Genomic DNA, 18,772 nt, shown 5'->3' on the forward strand with positions numbered 1-18,772 from the left:
GCTCATCTCACCCCCTCAGCCCCAGCTCTGTCCTGATGGGGGTCACCCATCCCTTTGTGTGGGGCAGAGGATGGGGAGGGATGTGGGTGGGAAGTGCTGGGTTGGGGCCATTCATGAGGTTCTGTGGGAGCTTCGTGACTTTATGAATGGGATATCTGGGTTCATTCATACCGCAGTGGTGGGCAGACACAGCCATCCTGGGGGGGATGATAAGGGGATGCATCACATCCCCCCTCATTGGGGGGGAGGGGGCAAAGGGTGGGCACAAAATCCCCTTGTGCTGAGTATCCCCCCCTTACTTTTTCTTCCCCCCCCTTTTTCCCCCTGAGTGTGATGTTGAGGGGGATGAGATACCCCAATGGGAGGATAACCCCAATGGGAGGATAACCCCAATGGGAGGATAACCCCAATGGGAGGAGAACCCCAATGGGAATCCTCTGGGCTGGGCAGGGGATGGGTTTGCTTCCCCTCCTCCCCCCCCTTTAATACATTGCTTTGTAGCAGAACCCAGGCTGCCCTGTAGCACCCCAAAAAGCAAGCAGCCTTTAAGTGGGTGGGGGGGTATGTGGGGAGGGGGCGTGGATCAGTGCTTGCAGATGGGAAACACAGTCAGTTTCCTCCTTCCTGCCTTCTTTTCCTTTCATGAAACCCCTCCTTATCCCAGCCCATGTTTTGGGGTCTTGATCTTTCCTCCCCCCTGTCTTTCCATGGTGGTGCAGATGACCCTGAGCTCCTCCCCTCCCCCATAAGTAGTGCTGTACCATCCCAACCCCATCTGTTGCTGCAGCACCATGGGAAGGCCTGCAGTGCTTGTATCTGTGGTGCTGCCCTCACCTGAAATGAGGGATGGAAGCTCTCTGACCCCATTATGGCATTGGAAAGCATCATTCCTTTATTCCTCACCCATCCAAAGCAGACCATGGGATGAACAAACCAGGCTCTGACAGCTCAGCTTCTACACCCAGACATTAAGGACTGCATACCTAGGCAGTGTATTGGGATAGCACTCGTTCTGACCCAATAACTCGTTAATAAACGCTAATGACCCTCTGGGCATTCACACCTATGGTGGTCCTATGGCTGCCTGTTCTCTTCCCAGTTGGGGGGGGGGATGCAGGAGATAAAAGCCTCCTGCTGTGACTGCAGCGCATCCTGTGGGGCAGAATGGAGAGAAAGCGGCGCTGTTCGCCCTGCAAAGTGGAAATGGGACGGTTTTAGGATCAGAGCTCGATGATTCCTTTGGTTCTAGGGGCACTTCGGACCTTAAAATTGATTTACTGTCCTCCTATTGCTGAACAAACCAGCCCGCATCAGCATCCAGCTCCAGGTCTGCTGCTGGGTGCACCGGTAGAAGCCTAAGGGGGCTTTGTGGGGGGGGCTCTGCTGCCCATAGAGCCCCATTAGATTATGGGGGGGGGGGTAAATAGTGCTGTGCCCGCAGTCCCTCCCCACCCCAAAGGGCTGTGGGTGCCCCCCCATTGTGAGAATAGGAACAGGGATGGGGCGATGCTGCCCTATGTGGGGGGGGCAGACAGCCACCCAGCCCCCCCCAATTGCCCCCCCCCCCCCCACCTCCGTTGTGCTCAAAGCGCGACGCGATGCGAACCTCGCGTGCAGCAGCGCGGAGTTGCGGGGGGCGTCACACACACACACACAGGACCCCCCCCCTTTTATCCCCCCCCTTATTCCAACCCCCCCCGGGGTTTTCCTTTCCTCATAGCCGCCATTTCGCGGCCGGCGGCCATGAGGCAGCGCCACGTCAGCGCAGCGCTGCTGCAGTGCGGCCGTGAAGTGGGGGGGGGGGGGGGGACACGACAAGGGGGGGGGGCACCATATGAGTGTGGGGGGGTCCCACGGGCTTCGGCGTATCCGGAGCTAAAAGCAGCGGGGGCCCTTGGGGGGGGGGGGGGCGACCCCGCGACCCCCATGGTGGGATTGAGGGGGTGTGATTTGGGGGGGGGGCAAAGTGCAGATGGCATCGGGGCGGGGGGCAGATGGGCCTGGGACCCCCTGGGGGCTTTCGGAGGGGGGGGGGGGCAACGCGGAAGCGGATTAAAGGCTCTGGGCGTTGGAGGAGGGGGGAGCACGTGCTGTATATCCCCCCCCCCCCCCCGCACTGTCGCAGTTTTCCTCTGCAGCAAAACCGCACCGGGGCGGGCGGGGATATGGGGGGGGGGGGAAGCAAAGCATTAACGGCTGTTGCTTTCTTTCCCTCTTCCTCCCCCCCTCCCCCTCCCCCCGTCGCAGTGGGGCCGGCAAAACGCGTAGGGAGAACTGCAGGGGGGGGCGATCCCCGTAGTAATTCACCCCCCCCCCCCCCCATCCATCCCCCCTTTTGCTGCTCCAGATGGGGGAGATGGGGGCTGTACCGCACTGCGGGGGGGGGAGGGCAAGTCGCCCACTCTGCAGATGGGGGGGGGGGAAGGTGGAGCGCGCCACGAGGCTCAACCAATCAGCGCTGGAGGTGTTTTGATGGGCGGTCTCGGTAGCCAATGGGAGCGCGGGCGCTGCCCGCTGCTGTACCTCTATATTAAGGGCGCGCTCGGGAGCGGCTGCAGTTGGAACTTGCGACGACTCTTTGCGTCGGGCCGAGTACCGCAACCATGGTATGGGGGGGTTAATTAGGGGGTAATTAGGGGGTAATTAGGGGGTAGGAGCGATGGGTGGGTGAGCGGTTGGATAGAGGGAGCGTCAATGGAAGGGAAGGGGGATGTAGGAGATGCGGGGGGATGGAAATGGGGAGAAGGGATTGGGGGGAATTTGGGGTCGGGGTGAAGGATGGGGAGCAGAGATTGGGGGGCAGTAATGGGGGATGGGGGTGAACGGCTAAAGGGTAACAGGGAGCGGGGGGTAGAGCAGGAATAGGGGAGAATGGGGGCTGGGGGGAGCGGGTGGGGGCAGAATAAGGGGTTGGGGGGATACGGGGGGATATGGGGGCTGGCGCAGAGAGGGGAGAATCGAGGGGTGCCGCCTCAACCCAAAGACCCCTTTGGGTCCCCCCCCAGCACGTGGTCCCGGATCACCCTCCCCACCCCCACCATCGCTCGGATGGGGGCGGGGCTTGAGCCCACTTTTGGCGCCAAGCCCCGACCGTTAGGGGGTTTCCCGCGCGCGGGAAGGTGCAGGCGCGCTCCTCCCCCCCCCTCCCCCCCAAACCTCCCCCCATTCAGCCCCGCCCCTGCGGCACCAAGACCCCAAATCCCCCCCATTCCCTTTCCTGTCCCACTTTGCTCCCCGCACCCACCCGAGGGCGGCTCAGTGCGGACCCCATGGGGCTGATCCTTGTACCCCCCCCCCGGGGGGGGGGGTTATTACGCCCCTCCCATCAAGCTTAAGCTAAACCCCCCCATCCCCTCCCCCATCAATCTGAGCACCATATGGGGGCAGGAATGCTGAGCAGGTGCTGCTCTATGGGTGCGGCTGGGAATGTGCAGGGTGGGGGTGGGGGAGTGGCAGAGCAGCTGGACCCCCCCCCCTTTTTCCCCTCCTCCCACCCCCTCAATCCGATCCCATCCCACCCTACGCTGCCCTCATTGCTTTGGGTTCGGTTGGTGGCCACGTGGTTTCCCCGCGGTGCCGCAGTGATGTCAGCACTGCAGTGCTGCTTCCTCATCCTCAGTGCCAGCCCTGACTGTGAAATGCCCCCCCCACGCACGGGGTGGGGCCGATCCCACACTGCTGTGGGGTCCCAATGCGGGGCTGGCCCCACGCAGACCCCCTCTCACTGCTGCTTATGGAGATGGCGCTGAGCACCGTGCATCCCATTGGGGCTCAGGCATGGAGCATCCCATAGTGATGCAGTTATACTGGACCCTATAAGAGGCAGCGCTGGTGCTGCATGTCCCCTCCCAGTACAATAACCCAAGCTCTGTAGTGATGGGGCACAGCAGAGCAGCACCCAACCCCCCCATCCCCTCTTTTTCCTCCCCCCCAGCGTGAGTGCATCTCCATCCACGTGGGCCAAGCGGGCGTGCAGATCGGCAATGCCTGCTGGGAGCTGTACTGCCTGGAGCACGGCATCCAGCCCGACGGGCAGATGCCCAGCGACAAAACCATCGGCGGGGGGGACGACTCCTTCAACACCTTCTTCAGCGAGACGGGGGCTGGCAAGCACGTGCCCCGTGCTGTCTTTGTGGACCTGGAGCCCACCGTGATCGGTGAGTGGGGTGGGGGTGGTTTGGGGGGGCTGTGACGGTGCCCCGTCGGTGCTGACGTTGCTCCCGCTGTCCCCCAGATGAGGTGCGCACGGGGACGTACCGGCAGCTCTTCCACCCCGAGCAGCTGATCACGGGCAAGGAGGATGCAGCCAACAACTACGCGCGGGGGCACTACACCATCGGCAAGGAGATCATCGACCTGGTGCTGGACCGCATCCGCAAGCTGGTGGGTACAGCACCGTGGGGCTGCCTGCACCGTTGCAGCCTTTGGGTCCCCCAACCCCATCCAGTAGGGCCGTGAGGCTTCCTGGTGCTGTGGGTGCGTTGACCCCCAGTTCGTGCAGTGTGTGGGATGCTGCCCCCCGTGCCTCTGGTGCTGCTGATGTGCTGCTGCAGCCCCCAGAGTTGGCCCCAAATGTGTTGGCTGTGGGTGTGGGATGGGCCTGCAGGGCACAGGGCAGCCCTGATGCTTTGGAAAACCTAATTTTCCTTCTTTTTGGGTCATGTGAGGCTCGCTTTGACTTGGACTCTGATCCTTCTTATGAGCAGCTGTGCTGAGCGCTTTAACTCCTTCAGGGAAGCTCATGCTGGCCCTGCATCCCTGCAGTGCAATTCTTGGTGGGGGTTGCTGTGAGTTCCTGCCCAAACAGCTCTGTGGGCTGTTGACTCCTGGGGGCACCTTGCTGTCCTCCCAATGCTCAGAGCCCAATGGGAGTCAACAGGTGCTTGTGCTCATGGTGTGAATTATCTCAGAGGGTTGCGATAGTGAGCTGTGAGCTTCACTTCCTAGGCAAGCAAGTAGGAATGTGAATTCAGGACAGCTCTCAGTGATGTGTTGTCTGTTGTTCCTTTCCAGGCTGACCAATGCACGGGGCTGCAGGGCTTCCTGGTGTTCCACAGCTTCGGGGGCGGCACCGGCTCCGGCTTCACCTCGCTGCTGATGGAGCGCCTGTCGGTGGACTACGGCAAGAAGTCCAAGCTGGAGTTCTCCATCTACCCGGCCCCGCAGGTGTCCACGGCCGTGGTGGAGCCCTACAACTCCATCCTCACCACCCACACCACGCTGGAGCACTCCGACTGCGCCTTCATGGTGGACAACGAGGCCATCTACGACATCTGCCGCAGGAACCTGGACATCGAGCGCCCGACCTACACCAACCTGAACCGCCTCATCAGCCAGATCGTGTCGTCCATTACAGCCTCGCTGCGCTTCGATGGAGCTCTGAACGTCGACCTGACGGAGTTCCAGACCAACCTGGTGCCCTACCCTCGCATCCACTTCCCCCTGGCCACCTACGCCCCGGTGATCTCTGCTGAGAAGGCCTACCACGAGCAGCTGTCGGTGGCCGAGATCACCAACGCGTGCTTCGAGCCGGCCAACCAGATGGTGAAGTGCGACCCGCGGCACGGCAAGTACATGGCGTGCTGCCTGCTGTACCGCGGGGACGTGGTGCCCAAGGACGTCAACGCCGCCATCGCCACCATCAAGACCAAGCGTAGCATCCAGTTTGTGGACTGGTGTCCCACTGGTTTCAAGGTGGGCATCAACTACCAGCCTCCCACCGTGGTGCCCGGGGGGGACCTGGCCAAGGTGCAGCGGGCTGTGTGCATGCTGAGCAACACCACGGCCATCGCCGAGGCGTGGGCGCGCCTGGACCACAAGTTTGACCTGATGTACGCCAAGCGCGCCTTCGTGCACTGGTACGTGGGGGAGGGCATGGAGGAGGGGGAGTTCTCGGAGGCACGGGAGGATATGGCTGCCCTGGAGAAGGATTATGAGGAGGTGGGGGTGGATTCGGTGGAGGGTGAGGGTGAGGAGGAAGGAGAGGAGTACTGAGGGCTCACAGTGTTGTAGCTCGTGCTCATAGAGACAACAAAGCTCATTATCCTCCACGGGTCTGTAGCGGTGTGTGCTGCTGTCTGTGCTGTTCTATGGTCTGTGATTCAATGGCAAGTCTGTTACAGACCCACCTTTCTTCTCTTGTGTCTCGAATAAAAAGCGTTCCCTGTCTTCAGCTCAGTGTCTGATTGTTCTGTACTGCAATGCTGCCATAACCCCACTTTCCTCCCCCCATTGGTTGTGCTGCTGGGGGTGGGCTGAGCTCAGCTCTATCTGCCCCAGCTCTCTCCATGGGGCTGTTTTCCCCCCCATTGTGTGGGGCAGAAGATGGGGAGGGATGTGGGTGGGAAGCGCTGGGCTGCGCCCATTCATGAGCTTCCATGGGAACTGCGCATCTTTATGAATGGGAGCCGCGCGTTCATTCATGCCTCAGCGTTGGGGGCGGATGCAGCCGTCCTGGGGTCCGCTGCCCCCCCACTCTCTGGGTCTGGTCCTGAATCCTTTTCCCATTAAATCCATCTTTCACACTGAACTCAAGGATGTGGTGGGTACTTTGCCAATCCAGATAGATGTCATCCATGGCTCTTCTCCATTGATGGAGTGACACCATCATAATGTTCTCTAACCCCAATAACCCCAATGCAGTGTTACAGAGCTTTGTTCCTTTATCACTCACCCTACAAACAAGCTTGCTCTGAGTTCAGCTTCTACACCTGAACAGTCAGGACTGTATTCCTATGCAGTATACTGGGATATGTACTCATCCAATAACTTTAATGTGTGCTAATGACCCTCTGGGCATGAATGGGAGCCCCTATGGTGATTTTATGTCCACTTTCCCCCTCCATTTTTCCATCCTCTGATTCATCTGAAGCGATTTTTGCTGACCTTGAGCTGTTTTTGCCCAGCTTGGTAAACTTCTGAGGCTCCTTAGGCCCATAAGGAGCAACTCCCAAAACAAAACCCGTGGAGCCCAAGGCAGATGTCCTTGCCCACGGGGGGTGCAAGAGATAAAAGCCTCCTGTTGTGACTGCGGCGCTTCCAGTGGGACAGAATGGAGAGCAAACAGCATCCGGCTCCAGGTCTGCTGCTGGGTGCACCCCCTGCTCCCTTCCCCCTCCTTTTAATGGGGCTCTGTGGGCCGAGCAAGTGCAGCCGTTGTGTGGGGTGGGGGGAGATGGAGGGAGGGGACACAAATGGGGGGAGGGGCTATGAACAAAGTGGGAGGGATTAGGGGATGGGGTAAGAGTTGCAGGTTGGGGGGGAAGAGGGGTTGGGGTGAAGGATGGGGGGAGCAGAAATTGAGGGGGGTCTGCGCAGAGGAGGGGATGGGGAGCAAAGGGGGATGGGGGAGGAAAGAGTAACGGGGACTGATGGGGTGAAAAGGGGCTGGGGGTGGTAGGGAAGGAACTATGGGGATAGTGGGGACTCGGAGTGTGGATGGGGCAGAGCAGTGGATGGGGAGGAAGGAGGGGGGTCCTGAATGTTGTCCCGTTGTTACTGTCTCGTGGCCACATATGTTTGCCTCAAACACTTGGAGCTTTCTCATGCTCTGGCTCTGGTTGCTCTCTTTGTTCCCAGCTGCTCTGGCTGGGCTTTAAATCCCTGATGTGACCCTGTTGGATTTCCACGTTTCTGTGCTCATTCTGTGAATAGAAAAGGCTTTAAGACAAGCTGCTGCTGGATGACATACAAACGCTCTGTGTCAGCCTGGGCGGTTCGCAGGGCACAGCCGCATGGGAACGGGCTGTCCCCATTGTCTGTGCGCAGTGACACGGCTGCGGGGCTGGCAGCGCTGGCTCTGGCCGGCCAGAGGAGGGGGGGGACCTTCCCCAGCCTGCGGGTTCTGTTCTGCGAGGTCGAGTCTCAGTGGGGGTTGGGATGGAGCTTTGCTGCTGCCCGGGGCCCCCTCCAATGCATGAGAGGATTTACGGGCCCCGGGGATTAGCCCTGGCTGAGGGATTAGTGCTGGCGCAGCGGATCAGTTCCCTCCCACCGGGGGGGCCCAGCCGAGCCCGTCTCCGCACGAGTCCCGGGCCCGGGGGGGGTCGCACGGGGCTGGGGGGGGCTCCGGGGGCATCAATGAACGCGTGGGTGCGCCGAGCGTGAGAGCGGCTGCGCGCTCAGCCAATGGGCTCCTCCCTCTCGGCTCTCAGCCAATGAGCGGCGCCTCATTCAGCTTAAACGGCCAATGAGAGGCGGGGCGGGGCACTTCCGGGCGGTGGTGCAGTGGATACATAGTAGCGAGCGGCGGTAGTGGGGGGGCGTGGCTTCGGTGTCCATTGCCGCAGGCGGGCGGCTCGGCTCGGCTCGGCTCGGATCGGATCGGATCGGCTCGGATCGGATCGGATCGGCTCGGGTCCGACCCGGCTCTACCCAGCCCTGACCCGGTTCGGCCCTGCCCGGCATTTCCCGGCCATGCTTTCCTCCCAATGGCCCCTGTGGAGCTCGACGCGCTGGCCGTAAGAGAGCAGCTCTTCCACGAACGTGTCCGCGAATGCCTCGTGAGTCTGGGGGGGGGTCCCGCTGGGGTTGGGGTCTCTTAGGAGGGTTGGAGCTCCCTGTGCTCCGGGGGCAGCTCCGGGGCTGTGTCTCACGCCCGGGTCTTATCGCAGCCGCACTGCAATGCTGTGTGCCTGCAGATAGGGAGGCTTGGCCCGGCCCGGGGAGTCGGGGTGGGTGGGGGCCCCCGGACCGATGGGAGCCCCTCTGTCCCCGTTCCCCTTCCCAGAGGGCACGGTGGGCATGGGAGGGCACGGGGCCGGGGCTGTGGGGTGTGAGGGAGCCCATGCTGAGCTCTGGTCTCAGCCTTTCTATGGGGCAGGGCTGGTTCTGGGGTCCTGCAGTACCCAGACACTGGGGATCTCCTGCCCCCAATGTGGGGTCTCTGGTGCGTGTGTGTGTTGGGGGGAGGATGCAGCAATGCTCAGCAGTGTCAAAGCTGAGCCAGAGCTGTGCCAGGTGCCCACGGCCCCTTCCTCACCCCTACACCATCATCTTCTCAGTGTCAGTGGGGGACCCCCAGTACTGTGGGCACTGTGCAGGGGAGCAGCCCCGGTCCCAGCTGTGCCAACCAGGGCAGCCACTGCCATGGGTCAGAGGTGTGGAGGGGTGGAAGCGTCACAGCCTTGGAGTCTCCCAGTGGCCTCTTGAGGACAGTCAGATCCACGCGTCCCCGCAGTGCTGCACCTCTCCCAGGAACGCCCAGCTCAGCTCTGCCAGCGTGGAGTCCACGCGACCTTTCAGACTTTCCCGGGCCACGTTGTGGAGCTCTGCCCCCATGCTTACATCAGCACTGCTGGGAATCCTCACCCTGAGCTGGGCTGCAGCTGAGATGCTGCCGCCTCATGGATCACCCCACGAAACCCCTTCTTCACTCCTTTGCTCCTCTGAGCCAACACACGGCAACGTGTGCTTCCCTCAGCAGGGGTAGGAACAGCCCTCAGGTTGCCCAGAGCTGGGTTGATCTCAGTGCTCTCTACCACCCTACTGGATGGGCCCTCAGCCCTGGGACTCCCAGCTGAGCCCCCTGATATGAAGGACACCCAGACAGGAGGGAGGTGTTGGTGGTGCTGGTGCCAAAGCATTGAGTTCAGGCGACCTTTCCTTGTTCTGCTTCGTACCCACAGGGATGAAAGGTCGCAGTGTTCCTCGAATGTTGCCTGCTTGGGCTGGAGCTCAGCGTGCTGGAGGGGGTGGGAGGAACAGGCAGACACTCTGCAGTCGGCCTTGGCACTGGGCTCAAGGTTGTGCCTGCAGCCCTGCCGGGTGCTGGTGCCAACGGTGCGAGGGCTGCGGGGTCGGGGTGTTCCATGCAGCAATGCTGGGCTGAGCTGCTGGAGCTCACCCTGTGCTCTTGGGAGCAGCCAGCGGGTGAGCCCTGAGTGCAGCCTGAGGAGGGAGCAGGGATAGGAGAACAAAACAGGGGGGGGAGCTGATGGGATCTGAGGATGTCAGCATTCCTCGTGGTGGGGAGTGCTGCCCTCTGAGGCCGCTCGCTGTGCTGTGCCTGCAGATCTGTGCCCTGCTCTTTGCCAGCCTCTACATCCTCTGCCACTTCGTCATAAGGCACTTCAAGAAGCAGACTGATTTTGCAGCAGGTAGGAGGGTTCACTGAACCAAACCCTCCGGGCTGCTCCTCCTGTTCCCTGCCCTGATCCCAATGTGGCTTCTGGTGGGGCATCCTGTTGTGATGGGGGGGAAACTGGAGCCCCACCTCCATCCAGAGCTCTTCTGAGTTCTGCAGCTTTGACTGCAGCAAGGAGAGGGGCTGGGGAAGGCAGCAGAGCTGGGAATAGCAGGGAGCCTTCCTGCTCATTTGCTTCTTTTCCTTCTCAGTGCACGATGATGAGGATGCTGCTGTCGACAGGATTGCGTAAGTTCCTCCCATCTCTCTTCTTCCCCTCCCTGTCTGAATGGGTCACCACCTTCCCCTGTCTGTCCCCCCCTTGAGCTCTGATGTCCCCCCCTTGAGCTCTGATGTCCCCCCCTTGAGCTCTGATGTCCCCCCCTTGAGCTCTGATGTCCCCCTTGAGCTCTGACACCCACATGGGCTCCCTCTGACAGGTTGGGGCTGTGCACCTTCACCCTGGCTGTGGCATTGGGTGCTGTGCTGCTGCTCCCCTTCTCCATCATCAGCAACGAGGTGCTGCTCTCCTTCCCCCACAACTACTACATCCAGTGGCTGAATGGCTCCCTCATCCATGGTGGGTGCACAGGGTGGTCCTGGGGTCCCCTCCCCCCCAATCCTGCACTGGGATCTCACCCCATTCTGCCTTTCCCAGGCCTTTGGAACTTGGTTTTTCTCTTCTCCAACCTGTCCCTCGTCTTCCTCATGCCCTTTGCATACTTCTTTACCGAGTCAGAGGGGTTTGCAGGGTCCAAGAAGGTATGTGGGCCCCATGGGTGCTGTCCCCCCCCCCTTCCTGTGACCCCCCACCCCCCATCTCTGTGCTGATCTCTGTCCTGCAGGGCATCATGGCTCGTGTGTATGAGACCTCAGTGGTGCTGCTGCTGCTGACGCTGCTGGTGCTGGGCATGGTCTGGGTGGCCTCTGCCATCGCTGGTAACGATGCTGTGAGCCGACAGTCCCTCTATGGTGGGTGCTGGGAGGGGGGTGGGGGGGTGGGCATTGAGCTGAATGTGTTGGGAGGAGTTCATAGGGCACTGCTGTGTCCTGACTCCCCCCCACCTCCCTGCTCTCCATAGACCTCTGGGAATGCTACCTGCCCTACCTCTACTCCTGCATCTCGCTCTTCGGAGTGCTGCTCCTGCTTTGTGAGTGCTGGGATGTGAGCAGGATACAACCCACAGCCCCACACCGTGGGGGTCTGCTGGTGCCATGGGGAAGGGTTCTGTGGTTCACCCCCCCCCCCCCCCCCGCTCTCCCTCACAGTGTGCACCCCGTTTGGCCTCTCCACCATGTTCACTGTCACTGGGAAGCTGCTGGTGAAGCCCCGGGTGAGCTGTGCCCTTCGTGGTCCCACTGCTGTGGGTTGGGGGGTCTTGGTGTCCCCAGTGCCATGGGGCTGCTCAGGGGATGCCATGCATGTTCCTAATGGCTCCTGCCCATCCACAGCTCCTGGAGGACCTGGATGAGCAGCTGAGCTGCACGAGGTTTGAGGAGGCTGCCGTGTCCCACAGGATCACATCAGGTGGGTGCCCACGGATTGGGGGGGTGGGGATTGTGTGCCATGGGGACCCCACGAGCCCCACGCTGTCCCCACACCACAGGGAAGGCTTCCTGCTGGCTGAACCTGAACGTGGCAATGCTGCGGGAGCAGCTCCTCAGCATCCAGAGCAAGAGGAGGAAGCTGGGTGAGGAGCTGGAGGGGATGGGGGGGGAGCAACTGGGAGTTTCCCAGGGGTCCACATTGTAGAGCAGGGTGGTAAATGTGCTCCCTACAGAGCTGCGGCACCGAGCATCACCCTGGCAGAGGAACGTGGGCTACCCGCTGGCCATGCTGGGCCTCGTGGCACTGACAGTGAGTGTCTCCATCCCCATATGTACCACAGCCCCCTATGGATGCCCTAAATCCCTCCTAAATCCTCTTCTCAGGGCATCTCGGTGCTCATCGTCTGCTTCCACGTCCTGGAGTTGCTGCTGGATGATGCTGCGATGCCGAAGGGCATGCAGGTACCTGGGGTGGGGGGGAGGAGGATGGGAGGAGGGGGGGGCACAACAGGGAGCCCCATCCGTGGGGCAGAGCCCCTTCCATGTGCCCCTCCTGCAGGACACAGCCCTGGGCCAGGTCTCCTTCTCCATCCTTGGTTCCTTTGGAGCTGCGCTGCAGGTTGTCCTCATCTTGTATCCTTTATGCAGCCACTGGGGGCTGTTGCCCCCCCCCTCCCTATACCCCCCCCCCTCCATTGTCCCCCCTGTTCTCTCCTTAACACCCCCCCCTTAGTTACCTGATGCTCTCCTCCGTCGTGGGCTTCTATAGCTCCCCACTCTTCACACAGCTGCTCCCTGAGAGGCAGGACACCCCCCTGACCAAGGTAAGACCCCCACCCCCCCCCACCCCACCCCCCACTACAGGGCCATGTTATGGGGCCGTGCAGTGGGGCAGCACCTCTTCTTCCTCCCTAAGATCATTGGGAACTGCGTCTCATTGCTGGTGCTCAGCTCCGCGCTGCCCGTCTTCTCCAGGACGCTGGGTGAGATGTGGGGCTGCAATGGGGTGAGATGGGGGGCAGCTCCCAATCTGGGTCTTCCTGACCCCCCTCCTCCACCACAGGGATCACTCGCTTCGACCTCCTGGGGGATTTTGGCCGCTTTAATTGGTTGGGGAACTTCTACATCGTCTTCATTTACAATATGGGCTTTGCTGGGCTCACCACCCTGTGCCTGGTGAATAGGGTGACGTGGGCCGTGCAGGAGGAGCTCATCTGTGCCTTTGGTGAGGAGGGGGCCACAGAGGGGGGTGTGTGTGTGGGGGGGGGCAGAGATGGGGATGCATCCCCCCCCCCCCATCACCCATCCCTCATGTTCTCCCCCCCCCCCCAGGTCTGCACAAACTGCCGCTGCCTGTCCCACGGTCCCGGCCCCAGGGAGGGCGCTGCTAAGGATAAGGGGGGGGGGTTCTCTATCCCCTCCCCCCCCCCCCCCCATGGTGCTTTGTGGATGTTGGAGCCCCATCTGAAGAGCTGGGATCACAGGGCAGGGGTCCCCCCCCCCCCAGCCCTATCTCAGTCTGTTGTGCTACTGAGCCATGTTCTCCTTACAGACCCCTGGTGGGGGCTGTGCTGGCTGCAGCCCCCCCCACTCCTTTAGATACCTCATTTCCCCCCTTCCCTGTGCTCCCCTCCTTTATTAGGTTTTAAATCCCCCTCCCCCCACCTCCGTGTATCACTGTGACACTAAAGGGAATCCCTCCATCACTCCCCATCCTTCTGTTGTCTTGGGGGAGGGGGTGCACAGGTTGTCCCCCCCCCCCAGTCCTATGCTGAGTTGTTCAGCTCTCCGTTACTGTGTTTGGAGCAATAAACAAAGCCTCTTTTTTTATATATAATCATTATTCTTATTATTATATGGAAACAACAGGCTGGGTTTTGTTCCACCTCAGGGCAGCTCTGGGAGGGGCTCAGGGCTCTGTGCCATAATGGGGGGGGGGTTCCTGCTCCTTTCCCCCCCCCCCCCGGGTTTCACTATTAACCCTCTTCCTGGCTGTGTCTGAGCTGCTCTGGGAAGGGCTGAAAATGAGGGTGGCTCCTGGGTCCCATTTCATGCCCACCCTCCTCCTGTGGGTGCTGGGGGGGCACCGGCTGTTGGAAAGCGGGGGGGGGGGGTTCTGAGCTGCTCCTAACCCACCTGCTCCTCTATAGAGGTACGAGGGGCTCTGTGGGAGGGGGCTCACAGCCCCAACCCCCCCCACCCATCCTGCTCTGCCTGAGGCTGAGCCAAGCGGCCCCCACCCCCCCACACCAGGCAGGGGGGGGCTTTGCCTCCCCTCCCCGGGCCGGGATTGAGCAGGAAGTGCAGGAAACTGGGTTTATATAGCAGGAAATGAGGCCATCGGTGCCCGCTTTCCCCTCGCTCCCCTCACCCTGGGTTGGCACCGGGGCTGGGGGGGGGGTACTTCACCCACCCCATCCTACCCTTCCTCTGGGCACCTTTGGGCGCACCTGAGCGGTGGCTGAGGGGTCCCGGTCCTTGGGGGGGGGTGGTGGCACGGTTCGGTTCTGGGGCAGTGACTTTGAACCTGTCGCTGGGGTGCCCGTAACCCCGGTCCCGGAGGGGCCGTCCCGGGCAGCGCAGCCCCGTGGGGGCGGCCCCGGGGGATGGGCTGCGACCGCCGCTCCGAGGCGGAGCCGTGGGGACCCGGAGCCGCTGCCCAGTGCCGGAGCGGAGCGGCAGCGGGTGGGGGGCACCCAGCCCGGGGGAGTCCCGGAGCGGGCAGCGGTACCGGTACCGGGGGTCGGAGCGAGCAGCGGGCTCGGGGCAGCACCGGGAAGGGGGTCCGGGTAACGGGGCAGTGCCAGGGGGTCGGAGGGGTGTCGGTACCGGAGGTGCAGCGGTGGGATAACGGAGGTGCCGGGGGGCGAGGTGTCGGTTCCGGGGACCAGTGACGGGAAAAGGGGTTCCCCGTTAACGGAGTGTGATGATTTGCAATGGGAGAGCTGAGATATTATAAGGAGAAGGGAATCCCGGTACCGGGAGTGAGGAACGGGGTTGGTACCGGTACCCTGTGATAGAATAAGGAAAAAGGGGGGCTCGGTGCTGGGAGAGGGGAACCGGCCCGGTATCCGAGGGTAGGGTTAGGAGAAGGAGGATTCTGGTACCGGGAGAGGGGAACGGATAAGGAGAAAGGGGAACCGGTACCGGTGCTGGGAGAGAGGAGCGGATCCGGTAGCGGATCCGGTAGCGGAGCGCAGGGTTCAGGTGCAGCGCAGGGGGAAGGGTGGAACCGGGGCGCGGTGCCGGTACCGATTCCCGGTCTGCATCGGGTCAGCACCGCAGCGGGTGGCGGCCCCGGGGGCAGCGCGGGGCTCCCGGATCCCACCCGAGCGCTGATCCCAGACCCGTGGGTGTGAGAAGGAAACGCCGCCGGCCCGCCCCTGAGCACCGGGACCTTCTAAAAGCCCCGGGGCCGCCCCGCCGGTGCCATGCCCGCTCCGACCCCCCGCGCCCCCGGTGACTGAACGAGGGCCGCAGAGCACCGGGATGTCCCGGTGCCGTCCGCTTTCCCTCGCGCTGCTCGCCGTTCTGCTGGCCGCCCCGGTGCTGTGCTGCGGACCGGGCCGGGGCCCGGTGGGGCGGCGGCGGTTCGGACGGCGGCAGCTTTCCCCGTTGCTCTACAAACAGTTCGTGCCCAACGTCCCCGAACAGACGCTGGGAGCGAGCGGGAGGGCGGAGGGCAAAGTGCTGCGGGGGTCGGAGCGCTTCAGGGAGCTGGTGCCCAACTACAACCCCGACATCATCTTCAAGGACGAGGAGAACACGGGGGCGGACCGCCTCATGACGGAGGTGGGGGCTGCGAACGGGGCCGGGGGGCGCGGGGAGGCGGAACGGAGACGGGAGGGGACGGGGGTGGACGATCCCGGGCAGCCCCGACCCACCCCGTGAGGCCCGGACCCTCCGTTGGGTTCCACCCCCCCCCTTCGTTAGCAGCCCGGTGCCGTCGGTGGAGCAGCAGCCGAGCGCTCCCGGTGGGGCTTTGAGGATCCACATCGGGTTTAACGGGGGGTCCAACCCCGGGGAGGGACGACACGGAGGGGGCGGCACCGGGGAGCGCCCCCCGAGGGGAAGGGGGGGGGGGTCCTTGTGCCGCGCGTCGCACCGGAGCGATGCTCGCTGTTGTCATGGAGAGGGGCGGCTGTGCGGTCGTCATGGCAACGGGAGATGCTGAGAGTGGTCCAGGCGGTTCCCCCGGTGAGGGCCGGAGGGGGCGGTGGGGTCGGGGCGGCGGAGCCCGGTGGGCCGCGGGCACGGAGCCGGACCCGGGGGTGCGGGAGGCTGAAAGAGCCCTTTGTGGCCGTTCCAGCATTCCCGGAGCCTGAGGTCAGCGCCGGGCTGGAAGGAGCCTATTGTCGGCGGGCCGGGCCGGGCCGGGCCGGGTGCATTCCTGCCCCCCCGTCGCATGCCGGGTCCCCCTTCGGGCCGGGCCGCTCCGGGACCGGGCCCCGCACTGCCGCCCCCGCGGCTTCGAGCTCCCGGGAGCAGCTTTGTTGCACGGAGGACCGGGGGGCACCGGGGCATCTGGAGGTGCCACGACCCCACTGGCTGCTGTGGGGAAGTGGGGGGGGTGGGAACGGGCTCCACAGCACCAGAACCGTGTGGGACCCCCAGCTGTCACCATTATGGGACTCTGACGTTGTCCCACTGCATCGTAGGAGCTGCACCCATCCTGCCCATCCCTGACACTGAGCCCCATAGGGCCACTGTGAGGCTGGTTCAGGTCGGCTGCGCCCCCCCCTCATGCCCCCCCCCTCCTCCCTCCCACCCCAGGTTGAGTTAATCAGTCACCCCATAACTGTGGGGAATGTGACTCCCAGCACTGTCCCGTGCCCTTTCCGCCCCATTGCCCGGGCACCACCACGGCACCTCAGGGTGTGTTAATATTCAACCCAAGGGGGGGCAGCTCAACTGTGCCCCTCTGAGAGATAGGGGGCACCATTGGTGAAACCCCCCCCCTCCAGTCTGAAGCCCCTCTGGGCTGGCTCCTTCCAAACCCCATGTAGGCCATATATCCTGAGTAGGAGCATTTGTGATGTCCTGCAGGACATTGGGGTGTGTGGGGTCCTGCAGGACATTGGGTCTGGGGGGTCACAGCATTACTTGTGTCCCTCCCCCTCCCTCCTACAGCGCTGCAAGGAACGGGTCAACTCTTTGGCCATTGCTGTGATGAACATGTGGCCGGGGGTGAGGCTGCGGGTGACGGAGGGTTGGGATGAGGATGGTCACCACCTCCCCGACTCGCTGCACTACGAGGGTCGGGCTCTGGATATCACCACGTCGGATCGGGACCGACACAAATATGGGATGCTGGCACGGCTGGCTGTCGAGGCCGGCTTTGATTGGGTTTACTACGAGTCCAAAGCTCACATCCACGTCTCCGTCAGAGCAGGTAAAAGGCTGCAGGGGGGGCTCAAGATCCCAACCCGTGGCCCCACAGCATCCTCTGGCATCCCAGAGCCACATAGGATACTCACAGCCCCAACATTCAGGCTCTGCTCGGTCCCAGCCCGGCTCACTCTTTCTGGCCACCAGATTGGCAGAAATCCTATCATCTCACCCCAAACTTTGGCACAACCACAGCTCCCCCCCCCCCCCCCGACCTCCCCAAGGCTCAGCTCCCACGTGGGCACTGAACACAGTCAGTGGGGTTTTTAGGTGTAGCCCTCAGCCCCGTGGCCACTCCGGTTAACAGCCCCCCCATCCGTCCATCCGGCCCAGAAACGAAAGTGGCCCTAAATGTCACCATCCCCAACGAGAGGAACAAAAGGGCATCAGTGAGGGCGAACAAAGGGACTGTGCACACAGGAACCCCGAGGGGGGGGGAGGAGGGGTGGGAGGGAGGGGGGGGGGGGTCGGAAAATGCCCGCTTTGTTCCGGGTCCGGTTGGAGCGGCTCCTCCCGGGGACGCCTCCCCGTCTAAACACCGTTCTCTCTTCCCATCCCTCACCCTCTCAGATAACTCCTTGGCTATCCGTACCGGCGGCTGCTTCCCCGGCCACGCCACGGTAACGCTACGGAGCGGTGAGAGCCGAGGTTTAGCTGAGCTGCGTCGCGGTGATTGGGTGTTGGGAGCCGAACCGGGAGGGCGCCTGGTACCGACCCAAGTGTTGCTCTTCCTCCACCGCGACCTCGGCCAAAGGGCTTCCTTCGTGGCCATCGAGACGGTGTCTCCATCCCAAAGGCTGCTTCTCACCCCGTCCCATCTCGTTTTCGCCTCACGAGGGCTCACAAACGGCTCCGCCAAATTCCTGCCCGTTTTCGCCCGTCGGTTGCGACCCGGAGACGCGGTGTTGGCCCACGGGGACAAAGGTTTGCGCCCGCAAAGGTGCTGCGGGTATCGAGGGAGGAAGGGGTCGGTGTTTTTGCCCCCCTCACCTCCCACGGAACCCTCCTGGTGAATGGGGTGCTGGCATCCTGCTATGCTGTCCTGGAGAGCCACCGCTGGGCTCACGGCGCCTTCGCTCCCCTCCGGCTCTTCCACGGGCTCCTCTCGCTGCTGCCCGGTCGCACCGAGCCGGGGAATGGGACGGAGAGCGAGGTGGGCGTTCATTGGTACTCGCGGCTGCTGTACCGCCTGGCACGAGGAGTGCTGGGCCGTGAGGGTGGGGGGTAGGGACGCCCCCTCCTGGGGACTCACCGCTGGGGTTGGGGGGTGAGGAAGGGGGTGTGGGGCACCTTCAGGCCTGCAATGAAGGTGGGGGGTCCTCTGGATGGGGCAGCTCTCAGGTGGGTGCCCCTCACTGGGTGTCACTCAGGTGGGTGCTCCTCAAGTGGGTGCAGCTGGGTGGGTGTCCTTCAGGTGTGGGACCCCCAATCAGGTGTGGGACCCCCATTCAGGTGTGGGACCCCCAGGTATGCCCCCCCCCCCCTCAGGTGGGTGCCCCTTTATAGGAGACCCCATGTGGGTTGTCCCTGAGTGGGTGTCTCCCAAGTGTGTGTGTCCCCCCACCCCATGTGGGCACCCCTCACCCTCAGGTATCCATCCCTGGGGTGGGTGCCCCCAGGAGCTGATTAGGCAGCACAGAGACCCCAGCTCAGCTCCACCCCCCCCCCAGCAGCACAGCTGGGTGCCCCGTGCCCCCCCCTCCCCACACCCCA

The 18,772-nt window shown here is 62.9% G+C and overlaps 3 protein-coding genes across 4 annotated transcripts; all 3 read left to right on the forward strand.

Annotated features, from left to right (window-relative positions):
- Positions 1–2,165: 2,165 nt before the first annotated feature.
- On the forward strand, positions 2,166–6,172 carry LOC140263168 (tubulin alpha-1B chain). The gene is made up of 4 exons (XM_072357915.1): positions 2,166–2,606; positions 3,935–4,157; positions 4,235–4,383; positions 5,014–6,172. Exons 1-4 carry the CDS (start codon positions 2,604–2,606, stop codon positions 5,992–5,994), a joined length of 1,356 nt encoding a protein of 451 aa, XP_072214016.1. The 5' UTR covers positions 2,166–2,603; the 3' UTR covers positions 5,995–6,172.
- A 2,089-nt stretch (positions 6,173–8,261) lies between these two features.
- LMBR1L (limb development membrane protein 1 like) lies at positions 8,262–13,507 on the forward strand. 2 transcript variants are annotated; one of them, XM_072357913.1, is made up of 17 exons: positions 8,262–8,501; positions 10,013–10,097; positions 10,336–10,372; positions 10,564–10,703; positions 10,782–10,885; positions 10,969–11,095; positions 11,206–11,274; positions 11,393–11,457; positions 11,576–11,651; positions 11,731–11,814; positions 11,905–11,981; positions 12,056–12,133; positions 12,231–12,304; positions 12,405–12,495; positions 12,588–12,654; positions 12,735–12,896; positions 13,004–13,507. In XM_072357913.1, exons 1-17 carry the CDS (start codon positions 8,430–8,432, stop codon positions 13,060–13,062), a joined length of 1,467 nt encoding a protein of 488 aa, XP_072214014.1. In that variant the 5' UTR covers positions 8,262–8,429; the 3' UTR covers positions 13,063–13,507. The 2 variants fall into 2 exon arrangements, with proteins under 2 accessions (XP_072214014.1, XP_072214015.1); XM_072357914.1 differs by lacking the exons at positions 8,262–8,501; positions 10,564–10,703; positions 10,782–10,885 and having other exon boundaries at positions 13,004–13,088.
- A 1,542-nt stretch (positions 13,508–15,049) lies between these two features.
- Positions 15,050–18,291, forward strand: DHH (desert hedgehog signaling molecule). Its single transcript, XM_072357916.1, is given in 4 exon segments — positions 15,050–15,463; positions 16,802–17,063; positions 17,630–17,986; positions 17,989–18,291. Coding segments are annotated over 4 exon segments (1,221 nt in total). The 5' UTR covers positions 15,050–15,160; the 3' UTR covers positions 18,288–18,291.
- The last annotated feature ends 481 nt before the right edge of the window (positions 18,292–18,772 follow it).

Source organism: Excalfactoria chinensis, chromosome 28, assembly GCF_039878825.1.
Source record: "Excalfactoria chinensis isolate bCotChi1 chromosome 28, bCotChi1.hap2, whole genome shotgun sequence".
NCBI classification, from domain to species: domain Eukaryota; kingdom Metazoa; phylum Chordata; class Aves; order Galliformes; family Phasianidae; genus Excalfactoria; species Excalfactoria chinensis.

Bases quoted from the DNA above. Each gene is read 5' to 3' on its own strand.
- LMBR1L (XM_072357913.1), top strand. From the start codon at position 8,430: ATGGCCCCTGTGGAGCTCGACGCGCTGGCCGTAAGAGAGCAGCTCTTC. The intron at 12,305-12,404 runs GTATCCTTTATG...CCCCCCCCTTAG, and splicing joins CTGCAGGTTGTCCTCATCTT to TTACCTGATGCTCTCCTCCG. The intron at 12,496-12,587 runs GTAAGACCCCCA...TTCCTCCCTAAG, and splicing joins AGGACACCCCCCTGACCAAG to ATCATTGGGAACTGCGTCTC.
- LOC140263168 (XM_072357915.1), top strand. The intron at 4,158-4,234 runs GTGAGTGGGGTG...GCTGTCCCCCAG, and splicing joins CCTGGAGCCCACCGTGATCG to ATGAGGTGCGCACGGGGACG. The intron at 4,384-5,013 runs GTGGGTACAGCA...GTTCCTTTCCAG, and splicing joins TGGACCGCATCCGCAAGCTG to GCTGACCAATGCACGGGGCT.